The sequence below is a fragment of the Rhopalosiphum maidis genome, chromosome 1, assembly GCF_003676215.2.
Source record: "Rhopalosiphum maidis isolate BTI-1 chromosome 1, ASM367621v3, whole genome shotgun sequence".
Classification (NCBI taxonomy): Eukaryota; Metazoa; Arthropoda; class Insecta; order Hemiptera; family Aphididae; genus Rhopalosiphum; species Rhopalosiphum maidis.
The window spans coordinates 89291993-89306065 of NC_040877.1; the positions used below are offsets into that span (position 1 = coordinate 89291993).

The 14073-nt window shown below is 25.2% G+C and overlaps 1 protein-coding gene across 1 annotated transcript; it reads right to left on the reverse strand.

Moving 5' to 3' along the window:
- Positions 1-915: 915 nt before the first annotated feature.
- On the reverse strand, positions 916-12771 carry LOC113557697 (myosin-IB-like). The gene is given in 21 exon segments (XM_026963258.1): positions 916-1039; positions 1295-1398; positions 3034-3138; positions 3140-3253; positions 3341-3462; positions 3550-3676; positions 3753-3912; positions 3977-4274; positions 4277-4293; positions 4581-4824; positions 5096-5249; positions 5310-5438; positions 5506-5669; positions 5745-5914; positions 6370-6647; positions 7656-7850; positions 7921-8130; positions 8672-8880; positions 11822-11892; positions 12045-12160; positions 12655-12771. Coding segments are annotated over 21 exon segments (3228 nt in total).
- Between the last annotated feature and the right edge of the window lie 1302 nt (positions 12772-14073).

A 14073-nucleotide genomic window follows, 5' to 3' on the forward strand; every position in this document is an offset into this window, starting at 1 on the left:
AGCTAAATTATTAAACATAAAATTTGATTTGGTTAGTATTTGATTTAAATGTGATTAACCAAGAAGTGATTTGATCCATTCAGTAAAAACACACAAATGCGTAATCTCGAAATCCTTAATCCTCATCATTATTAGATTTAATATAGTAGGTACGAAATAGTGTGTACAAAATATTGCGTGTATCCAATCCCTCAATGTTCGTTTTGCGCATCATATTTTATAATTAATATCTACCATAGTTCATCATTAATCACTGGCAGTTAGACTTTATCCTTAGAAAATAAATGTTATCTTATTAAAATATAGGTGTAAATTTAAAAAAAAAAAAATGAAATGTTTAATAAAATATTAATTTCGTTTGCTAATAACTATGCTGTTGATATCTAAGTAAAAATTGTATCTATCTTATAATATTATTATCGTTAATTAAATTATATATTATGGATATTGGTGGTAATACTTAATGTTAAATAACAGTTATAGGAATATATAATTTAATATCTAATCAGTATAGCAAAAGTAATAATTATTCAATGTAGATATTATAACGAATTGTGTATGCATAGATATAGCGTACGTCAATAAAATATATAGGCAGTATAATATAAGATTATAGACTAGAATATAGTCTAGAATATTAAAACTGCACGCGAAATAAATATTTTTGAATTTTAGTTTATTTTAAAATGTTATAATAATGACGTGAACAATCCAAGTATTATTATGTCGTGAACTATTACGCGTGTATTTTGTTTTCTACATGGAATATAAAATACGTCGTCGGGCGAAAATATTGTGATATTGACTTTTGCCCTTTGATTCAAGACTGACATTCGCCACGATGTGTTTGACAGTTGCTAGTTACGAATCTAATTTATTTGAAATCAGCGATGGTTAAAAACACATTTGTTACGTTCAACCGGTAATCGTTAAATTCCCATTGTTTCCTTTGCGGATTTCTCCTTTGCGTTTTGAGACGGCAACAGGTATGAATTCGATGAATCCAGGATTTTTCGAGTTTTTCATGTCATGTTTCATGCTAAATATTATATATTAAATATATACATTAGGCGTAGGTACTTATAGACATTTAAAAAAAATCAAAAAAAAAAATCATTATCCATATTCACAAAGAACAATCATCTATAATATTTAGTTATTATTACGAGTATGTGGATATATAAGATATTGCTATTTATACTTATACTAATATATTCTACGCTACACTGTTCTGAGTTATGTGATGATATGCATATCAATTAGGCTTAGTTTATTTTATTCTAATAATATGTACCATGAATTCTCTTGCATATTGATGAATTCTACTATCCCAGGTGCTTGTTTCGAAAGAGCCGTCACACATTCGACCAAGTAAGGAACTTCTAATAGCACGTCTCCCTAAGTTTATAACAACACAACATATAGGTATTATGTCAATGTTCCGTTGTTATCAGAGACGTATTTAGGGAAGGGAAAGAGGGTGCCACTGCTGTACCGGGCGGCAAACTATTTAATGGTTCAGGGACGACAGCATATATTATACTATGGAAGGCACTCTCTACAACTTACAACCATCGTCTTTCGCCATTCGTCAATTAAGATACATGAGCATTTTTATCATATCACAAATTTATATAAAATCAAGATTATTTTATTTACAAAATATAGTTTTATTATCCTAATATTGAAGTGCAATAATACAATTGTATTAAAATACTTCTTCTCCTGTGTCGTTCAAAAATCAAAATTATCCTTTTAATTTAATTGATCTAATTTATGGCTGCAAACGAGTTGTGTCCCAAATACTGAATTATGTCCCTCGGCTTATTTCGGGTAACACAAATTTATTGTGTTCAACAATTTTTATAAACTCAAATTGTGAATTAGACTATGAAAAAATTAAAAGTATGTTATATATTATATTTAATATGAAAAATGAAAAAGTTCGTATAAAAAAGTCATATTATTATAGTAAAAATTTTAATCTAATCTAACAGAAATCAACGTTTTTTCATTTAATAAATACAAATATGAAATAAAAATAACGACATTAATAGTTGTAATAAAATTACATTACATTATATAGTTAATTAATTTTAAGTGAAGTTAAACTAATATATAAGTTTAAAAAAAAAATTACATATAAACTATAAAGCAAACATTTAAAATAAAACAATTTTTATAAATTTAAATCGTGAATTTATCTATTAAAAAATAAAAGTATGTTATATATCATAATATTTTACACGAAAAATGAAAAAGTTCGTATAGAAAGTCATATTATTATAGTTAAAACAGATTTCTCGATTTAAATTTATAAAAACTTTTTTATTTTAATTAACGAAACGACATATTTTATTCTTGTAAAAAATATCGTTTTGAATTTATCAGCACACAACTTGTGTAAAACTTTATAAAACATTGGGACACAATTCGTTACTGCGCTAATTTATTTCTAATTTATACTTCGTTATTTTATATTTTACCCTTTTTTTATTATTTTATTAGAAAATCAAATAGATATACTAAGTACCTAACAGAGTGAATTATTTCAATATTACTTTTTTCCATTGTCGTTATGGTTTATAATAAATTGTAGGTACATTATTATTGTATTAATTGTCTCGAACATTTAGTAGAACGTATCTGCTGATTTTGTAATATTATAAAAACAATATCATATTAAAATTAGGGGTATAATAATAAACTAAGTAATTTAATGTAAAGAAAAATTTAAAAATTTAAATTTTATTTCTAAATTTCCTAAATTAGATAATTATACAATTACGAAGAAATCTGAAGATTTGACTTGTATGTACCAAATGTTGAGGATAAGTAAGTTGTTGTAAGCTTTTTGTTTATGTAATTGTGGGCATTTGTGGCTAAAGGGAGATAGAATCAAATATTTAAAATGATCAAAATTCTAAATACGTCTCCGATTCTCATTTAGAATGAATTATAAGTAAAATTAATGAAATAACGTTATAATTATTAAATAAGTACTACGGTTGTATGTTGAAATATTGATTTTACCTTAGATTTTTCTAGTTTTTCAGATACTTTGATAAGTAAAAAGTTGTCCATTCCAGAAGTCATCTGCAGCTTCGTAATGTGTTCCAACGGCAGTTGATCTTTGATAGTTTGGATTTTTATCAGATTTTTTGATGATTAAAATGTTTTCTGTAGTTATTATCAAAATCCTAACTCTTGGTCGGTAACCTCGGCGATCAAATTTCGTGACTTCTGAGGCATACTAAAAAAAAAAAAAAAAAAAAAAAAAAAAAAAAAAATAAAATAATTATAATAATAAATAAATAAAAACTCGTATTTAAAAACTGACGAGATAAACAGTTTTTGAATTTTCGTCGTTCTGTAGGTTAGCATTGATCAGTTTTTGAATAATTCCAGCACGATCGATATTGAAATCAAATTTTAAGCTTTCTGGGTATATTGACTTTTTCCCTAAAAAATAAATTATACTTTGATGTTTTTATGATACTATTATTGTGTTTATTAATATAGTACAAGTAAAATACTGTATTCTTGTACCTTTGAATATTTCAGATGCGGCAAGTTTAAATTTTAGGCGCTCGTACGTCTCTGGACATTTAGCTAAATTTGCTCGATATATTCTTGATAACCAACCACGGTGCAAGGCCTTTAAGTAGGTAGATACCTTTGAACAAATATATTTCATTCATAATATACAAAAATTCACGATATGATATTTTAACTGTTGATTTCGTATTTACTTCGACACAGCAATTGGGTGGATTAGGCCAACAGTCATCAATCAGACTTTTTGGTAACGCTTCAGATAGCTCGATCAGATATTTCGTCTGTTTGTATACTACAAATCGACGGTTGTACGCGTTTGGCGGATCGTTTCTCGACAAGAACCCCTTGACAAAGCTGAAAATTGTTGTTGTTTGTTTTTAAATAGGTGCCGAAAAACGATTACCACAAATGACAATACTTTATAATCGTCAGTCCGGCATCGCGAGTTCTTTTGTAAGCGCGCACGGCCAACAGTCTCCTTATGTTTTTCTGAACGAAAACTATCTTTTGAGTGACGGCATTGAATGCTCTGAGTTTCATCGACCGCCTGTACCGCAAACGTTGTCTTGCTAACCTCTGACAGCATATCACCAATGTCCTGGTCCGTGTGTATCGTTTACGGGCCATGTGTCCACGCCACAACGATTGAATAATCGTAGCCAACGTGTGCTTGGACGCTTGAAATCGGTTTTCGATTTCAAAAACCGTCTGTGGGTTTTTATCATTATTTTAGTCCTGTAACAAATATCGAATAATTAGCATGTCACGAATTTACCATAATTCGGCGCTAAATAATGTTATAAAAAAGCTAAAAAAAAAAATCAATGTGATATTTTCAAATTTTACGATTTAATTTCTACTGTGATATAGAAGGTTATTATTTGATGTGCTACATCGATTGTTATAATAATTATAACAATCCAAAATGACTAAAACTTCTATAGCCGCGCCAAGTATGTTTTTAATTAATTTTAATAAAAAAAAAAAAAAATGCTCGGCACTTGCTGCTACTGTTCACGTACTTTCCGATTTTATAATCATCGCTCGTGTACTGCAAATGTTCAATCAATCGTTTTACTGCCTCAACAGCTACCCCGTTATATCGTTGTTTCCAATCGGGCCAAGTGTCTGGGCACAAGCTTTTGTATCTATTTAAAAATACTTCAAATTGACCACGGTATGCAAAACCAGCTTTCCTGATACGGAGTATCTCGACTAAGCCCATGTACTTCACTTGTTTACTGATCACTTCTTCATCAAAATTGTCTGCAATTTAAATATAATGATGATGCAATTGAAACTGTAACTATATTATAACTGACGTAGTACCATAATAGTAAAACAGTTTCTTCAGGGGTGATTTTTAATTATAATTACGATTGTAATAATATCACCAAATATTATATTTATAAATTACAATGTGTGTTAAAAATATTTATACTATTAAATCAATTCAATAAAAAAAAAAAAGGTTCATGCAAGGAACTTAATCCCCCGTTTGACTGGACCACTGATTAATTATTAATATTATACCTACCGGATTCTTTGTAGTTATTTGGTTTGATACATCTAATGTACGAAGGCTCTTTTGACGATAATGTGTTTATGAGTCGATTCAAACTACTTTTGAATTGCTTTATTGTAGTCTCTGGTATTTTCTTGTTAGGCGTCTGGCAATCTGAAAAAATAGACTAAAATTTCCTGGTGAGATATATAGTAGAATGTGTATACATTATTATGTATTGAATTACCTTTATGATCGCGTTAGTTGAGCGGGACATTATTTGGCTCAGATTTCCAAATAGAAAGTCATTGTTTTTCTCTAAAAAACTGGAAGCATCGTACGTCACTGCACCAGCAAAATGTTTGATTACGAATTCCTTTTAATATTTAAACATGTTAGTATATATATTTTTGTGGTAGTTAATGTTTTAACATTATACTTACTGTAGGTAAAATTATTGTCTTCTTGATTAGTGGATCACTTACAGTTTGATAACATGAAAAGTGTTCATGTTCTTTGAAACGTCTCGCCAACTCGTTGAGTAAAATTAAATTATTACACACATCAGTTTGTTTAAGAGACTCGTCATCGAGACACGAAATGATCCCTTAGAATAATATGATGAGGTGTTAGTTATTTGAAAATAAATCAAATATACATACGTATATAGGAGGTACCATACCTTTGTGCCTTTCTTCAATCATGTCACATATTATACCGTTGTCAAAGTACTCAACAACAGTCCACTCGATGCCCTCGCTTAAATATTCTTGTTGTTCTGACTTTAGTGTTAAGTCGAGGAATAACTTTTGCAACTTTTCATTACAATAATTGATGCAAAACTGTTCAAATCTAAAATTAAATTAAGTTTTAATATGTTTGGAATTAATTTTTAATTATAGTATTATTTAATAATACTAGAGAATTTTCATTTAATTTTTAAATATAACACTAAATGACACATTACACAACATTATTTAGGTATTTTAAGTTAGAAATATGATTATGTGTAAAAATGTATATTCTAATATAACAGTTATAAAAATTACTTATTAATAATTGTATCTATAAGTCTATCACTAATAATGATCTAATATCAATACCTATAGATTAGTGCTTATAATCTTGTAATTTATTTATTTATTTTGTAAATAAATAATATTTTTCATACATGTGATTTTATGGAATACATTACTCGTATTTAGTTATAACAATATTATTAAAAAAAAATTATTTATTATTTATTTATACATAAATATATTTTATGGGTATATTATCGAAGTGTAAAATATAAATACACCACTTACCCATTGATTTGTAAAATTTCAAAACCATAAATATCCAATATACCAATTGATTTATTTTTGCTAATGCGACCACTGTTTTTACGAACAGTAGTTTTGAGTGTTTTGTTTATATGCATTACCAACCATTCAAACAGTCTACTGTAAATGGCTTTAGCTAATGCGTCTTTTGCAAAAATCGACATTTCTACGTCCAAACGTGACTGAATCACTTCTCCGTGGGCTCTTATTGTTTTGTTTGTCAATGCGAATATCAGATCATTTTTCGGAACTCCTAACAGCTGAATAAATTATTATAATATGCAAAATTAGTTAATATAAACAATTATGATAATAACAATTCATAATTTAATCGTATCATTTCAAATATTTGATACAGGTCAATAATTATATTATAATTTAATTATTAAAATAAAACCCAGTTCGTAACTATATTTATGCCATATTAACATCACGGAGGTAACACATAGTACACCCTATTGTCAATGTTATCATTAAATAAGGTTCCAATAGTTCTACACTAACGCCATATCGTACGCTCAAACACATGGGTAATACGTTTATATTTATTATACTTTAAAATACCCAAATAATACTTATTTGTACTTATATACACCATTAAAGCTGGAATAATACATTTTATTCACAAAAATTAATTGAAAACATCCTATTCTCAACATTTCATTCATAAATCGACCGTTCATAGCAAAAATGCTCAAAACTGCAAAATAAATCTCTTAAAACTATTATATCCATAATAAAAATAATAAAAATGACTTATAATATATCATTTCAAGTATAATTTATACTTCAAAATGTTTCAATTGATAAGCCTCCGAAAAAAACTCAAACCCCAATCAACAACAAACGATTTTTTTTTTTAAAAAATGCAAGTAAGAATTTAAGCTTATAAAAAATTAGGTTTATTAATTGAAAATTTATAAGAAAATTGAGTATATTATAAGGATTATATTATAGGTAATGGCAAAATTATACATCTACTAAACCCATAAACAATTATACTTGCATCCCGAGTATCTAAAATTTTACAATCTAACGAATTATTATTAGATAATCATCCAACTATTGAAACAAGAGCATTTATAACCATGTAAATTATATAATTTTAACAAGAAAATCATATTATCAATATAAAAAAATGTTGTCTACACTAAAAATTTAAACACAAAAAACATATTATAATATTATTTAAAACTAAATATCAAATACGATCCCCCCAATGACCACTATTTTAAGATTTATTATATTAATAAAAAATATTATATTACATCAGCCACTATACGGATTGCACTGATATTTTCAATTTTGCTCATTTGATCACGTTCAAGAACTTTAACATTACCCAAATGCAAAATACTAGCGACAATTTTCAGTATATCCATTTTTTCTTCCAAATTAAATTCTAGGATTTGAAGAGCATTTAAAGTTTCTTTATATTTATTCGAATCTTCATTAATTATAGGCTATAAAAAAATTAAAGCCAAAATGAAAATAAAATAAAATTTTGCATATTTTAGAATAGGCTCAACAAACTTCATTTTCGAAACCGTCACTGTCATTCTTGTCTGTTCTCACGTACAAATAATCAACGTCCTTGTCAATCTTTAAGAGTTCGGCTAACCATTTATCAGCTCCATTGATCAGCTGATAGAATATATGATAGTTTCTTTCATTTTCAGCCTGCTTAACAACTCGAGACTTTTCAAGCAGATAGTTTAAAATATTACCACCTATTGGCTGTCCCTATAAGAAATCCAATAGTAGTTTTTTAAGAATGAAGTAAGTATATAATATAATATGTATATATTGATAATAGTTATAAAAGTATGAACAATTATGCATTACAATTTATTATTTTTGTATACGGCTAATGGAATATATATATTAATACTCTACTTTTGTTTATAAAATTAACATTATTACGATTTGCGTATAAAATGTATGTATAATTATGTTAATATCCGTTAACATATTCTTAACACGTTCGTGGACAGTAAAATATTTTGTAAAAAATATTATATACTCTCAGAAATTTACTTGAAAATATCTATAAATAATAATATTTTATAAAAAATTAAGTATAAATAATAGAGTGCCACAAATATTGCAGACTGCAGTGAGAGAGTAAAATATAATATTTCATAAATGAAACCAATTAAAATAATACTGCTATAATAGTAGAGTATTTTTTTTAACGACTTATATTCTACTATTATAGATTTATAGCAGTACATATCCACGAATGTGTTAATGTATAAAAACATTTTTATTAATTTCAACTTGCCATGGGATTGAATTCCACGTCCATATACTTTCCAAACCGACTAGAATTATCGTTATTACAAGTTTTGGCATTACCAAATGCTTCTAAAACTAAATTTGCTACAAGGAGTTTATCTTTTATCATTTGAATAATATGGTCACCGTGTGTCGCCTTCGCAATAAATTCTAAAACTTTTTTGGATGCTTCTGTTTTTCCTGATCCAGACTCACCTGAAATTTAAAATCAAATTTGTGTACATAACAAATTGATTTTGTATTCATATATCTACATTTTAGAAATATATGCATAGTTAAGTTTAGTAAAATAACATAATAATAAATAGGCGTGTAATAGTTATTGGCAGATTCAACTCTAAGTAATTATTATAATAGCTTTAAATTCGTAATTTCATTAAATAAAAATTAATTTTAATTACAATTATCAATATTTATAATTTATATTTGTTTGTATATGTTAATATATCGTATGTTCCATATATTATAATGTAATAATATGTATTTTATCGAATATAATATCATATCATAGTTAAATCAATACATTCATTAATCCGCTCAGAATTTAAAAAATTTTATAAGTCGAAGTTGAATAAAAACTAATTTAATTCACACGTTCACAGTCACATGTCACATATATATGTGACATGGGTGGGTCTTTAATTAGACCGGTGTCACGTATAATATGTGACATGGAACTACGTAACACGTCATGGACATATTCTTATAACGGATTTAATGTCACCGGTTTATTTTAACAAATATTAAATTTTCATGATTTAATTTAACATTATCGATTTGTATGGTTTAAATGTTAGCCTGGTCTAATCAAAGATCACTTGGAACAACTTTTGGCCGTTAAAGTTTTTAAAATCGGAACTCAAAAAGGATAAAATTTAAAATTTTTAAAAATAAGTGTAATATCAAATCATTTATATAGGTTATCAAAACCACGAATCAAATTAAAAGTCATCCAGCTGAAATATTTATTGTAAAACCTATAAAGTAATCACACTGTATAATATTATTAACTTATTAGATACCTAGTTAATTAAGTAGTTTAAGAAATTTTTATTATAATTTAATAATATTGAAAACAAATATATAAGTGTCTAAAATTATATGCTTAATGTGTTGCATGGAGTGTATAATAGATTGGATAATTGGATATTATTCGTGGTCCGCGGTTGTTGTCAAATGGTGATTTCAATTTTTGCTGATAACATGATGTAATTAACTATGATATAGACGGTATATAATATAGTAGGTGTATCTATTAAAAATTTAATATTTTAAGAAAGTTAAAAATATGTAATAAATTTTTAATATATTCATGGCATGTTTTGACATTTTTCATAAAGAATAAAATAAGTTATTAAATTGAAAAATTATAAAAACGTTTTTTGTAATTTTGATATTAGTGTAGGTAATTTGGTTTAAATAATTTTTTTTACATTGGTATATTGCTTAGTAAAGATAACGTAGTAATATTTTATTGGTCAAAAATTCTAAGTTCAAATTGTTCTTATTAGCATATTATTATAGCTTCAAGTAAACTAAATGAATATGATATAAAAACCAGACATGTCAATTTAATAAGTAAGTGATAAAGTCAATAAATGATAGTACTTTAAACATAACTTTAAAAATAAAAGTTAATTATAAATTTATAAAATATAAAATATTAAGCAATTAAAGTTTGAGTATCTACAGATAAATATTTATAAAATTTCTAATAATAATATATTTTATTTTATTGATAATGTGTGTATAATGAATATTGGCTAAAAAATTATTTTTTAATTATTTGAAAAACAAATGTGAAATCTATTTTTTTAAATATTTAGTTATGCTGTGAAGAATAATGGAGCTGTCCATTTAATTGTGTCACAACTCAGAACTTTTTGGAATATATAAATACTGTAGCAGTATCGGGTTGTATTGATTTTAGTAATTCTAGGAACGAGAAAGGTTGATACCTACTTAAACGTGATGAATACATCAGTGGTTAGCAATATTAGAATGGAAGGTTATAGATATTTACTTGCATTTTGTTGTACAGTAAAAATAAAGGATTTTTTTTACTACGTTTTAGGCAAATTAAAAAAGAATTGCATTGATTAATTTATGGATATTTTTCCATAAGATATTCCAAATACAAATTTTTCGTTTGATGGCTATAATTCCTAAAGTTTTGTATACAATTATATTAATCAACTGTCTAAACAATCAATTATCAGATGATTTTTATCAAATTATATTCAAGAGATTAATCTTCAATATTATGACAACTTAAATAACGTACTTAAACTATACATATATTATTATGTTTTGGTACTATATTATATTATAAACCATTGAAGATTACGATATTCTCGTTAGTTTTTTGATCAGGCATTAGAAACATTTAAATTTAATATTATACACAATTTTATAAAATATTAATAAATATTTTATGAAATTATGAATTGAATGTTGATAATTTTTTTCTAACTATACTAGACAATTTATTTTTAAAATTAGGGCAATTTAATAAAAATACAAAGTACTGCATAGGTTATACATTATAAAGTTTGATAAAAATCAGATTGTTCAAAACTTTACAAATAATGACAAACCTTAAAGATAATATAATATATTATCAAAAATTATTGTCAAGTATATATTATGAAATTGGCTTAAAAATAAAATATTTAATATTATATATTTTAAATCTGTAAAAACAATTTATTACTATGGTTTTGTGGACATGTGTGTTTCATGAGTGAAATACACATTGGAAGTAATCAGTTAAAATATTATAAAAATAAAATTAAAAACCGTTTATACTATATTATATTCTAGTAGGTTATTAGTAAACTGCTATCTAGTAAAAATTAATTTTTGAATATATTGATTCATTATTATTATTAATATTTTAATTTGTAATAATAGTAATATTGGTTTTTCAATTGCATACAAAACAACTAAAAAGTTTTTTTTTATCAACTTTTAATTGTTTCAACAAAATCTTTGTTGAAACAATGATTTTTTTTTATTTATATATTATTTAATAAATTACATAACTAAACCAGTAAATACCAATACAAGTAAACTTTATTAACTATACTTATCAGTATAATGTGCGCTTTTTACTTCTGATGAATACAATTTTTACCTGATATTAAAATGCATTGTTCTCGTCGGTATTCCTTTAAAGATTTAAAGACTTTTGCGGATGTTGCAAATCTATAAAATATAAATTTAAACGTTTATAAATGCTCCAAATCTACTTGTTTTTGTAGAAAAGAGCAAAATATTTTTATTTTACTTAGAGTTCTATTTTATATTTTAACCATAAATTATTTGAGTATAACTAATAAGCTGCATTAATAACTCACATATGTGGTATTTCTTCAACATGGTGTTTGTTGTAATATTTGAGCATCAATTTATCACTGTATATTGACAGAGTCTTGTACGGATTAACACTTATTAGAACTTCCCCGATACATGTCTGTGAACATATTTTATAGAACGATTTTAATAGCTTTGAGATCATAGGTAAAAAATATATCCTCAATTTTTGATTTACAAATTATTCATCATTAATCTATCATAATATACTGCTCATGATATAAGTATAAAATATCTCTATACAGCAGTTCATTAATTTTTTTGATCAAAAATATTATACTATAATAGGTACCTACTATAATATATTAATACTTTTAAATTTATATGTTGATAATTAAACATATTAGTTTGAGCTGGTGCTTTAATTAATAGATATAAAATTTTATTAATATATTGTACTAAATAAATTATTATAACATTTAAACAATCGTTTTAAATTATAAAGTCAAATATTTACGTTTTTATAAGTTATTTCACAAATTCAATCTGCATATTGCAAATCGCAATAGTAAATAGATAGATAGTTACTTACATTTTATTTAGTTCTTAATTTCTATAAATGTATAATATATATATGTATATAGCTAATCTTACGTATATTATGTTTTTACGTAGTCGCTTCTTTAGGTTTTCGATTAATATCTTTTCGTCGGAGTTTTCTAGCAATACCATGTCCGCAATACCAGTTGTCTCTTCAAAGTATGTCGTCATAATTTATACTTATTAAAATTTTGATTGAATATAACTTTTTTTGCTTAATCAGTAATTTAAGTTTGTTAAAAGCGTCTGAAAAGAAATTTAGTATGGCTCTGTGTTTTATAGTAAACTATAATAACGTAGTAATTTCTGAGGACATAAAATATCAGCTATTATGTTATAATATTAATCAATATTTATCGATTTATGATAGCGATTTCTAGTGTTAATGTAATTTTTTCTAATAGATTACCTACCTGTGTTTACGATGACGTTGTGATTTTAGAATTTAATTTTATATTTATTAAATGTGTGTAATAATTAAATAGGTTTATTATTGTTGTTGCTATACTAAACAAGTACCGTTACTGCGAAAGTTTTCAAATCACACACAAGGTGTGTATGTACGACCATGCAATGTAGGTAAGTGCGGTCTACTGTCATACCTAACTTAAAAAATATGGAATTTTACTGATCAGTTATTTTACTATGACCCAAAAATAATTATTTGTACTACGGTACATCGGTAAGAATTGGATTAAAATGCATATATTTGGTCTTAATAGTATACTTATTAGATCGTCAATAAACATTTTTTATTTACCTTAACTAAGATAAATTACTTACGTAAATCATAAAATAAAACGTTTCTGCTTAATTAACTTAGAGTGTTATAATATTAGAAAATATTTAATATACAATATGCATATCTAACATAACTGTTATAATCAAATTTTTATAAATATATATTTAGATTTTTTAATATAAATTTAAGGTATATCAAAGGTATACAAAATATGATAAGACGTATTTGTATAGGTACATAAATTAATGTTCAAATTAAATTATATATTATCCTTTGTTTTATAATTTGATAATATAAAACAGTTTTAAGTTTTATATAATTATTTATCTGATGTCGCACTATGATCTTTTAGGATAACAAAATAAAAAAAAAAATTTGTTTTTAATACATACAATTTAAAGTTATCAGTTTATAATTTAATTTGAACATTCTATATTAATATATATTTTTTTATGATTATTGTATAAGACTACGTAATTAAGATAAAATAAATTCGATCGACTGTATAATAGATTTTGAGCGTATCTCATTACTGTAATAGAGTGTTAAATTTTAATTCAAAAATAAATCAGTTTCAAATCGCTACAAATAAAATATTTAGAATTAAAACAAAATTACTTTAATTGTTATTTTCGTTTAAGTATTTAACTTCAAATGTTTATGAAAGATCATATATAGATTGTTTAGATTTTTAAGTTACTGTAAGACATAGGTATTTATGAACAACTTAT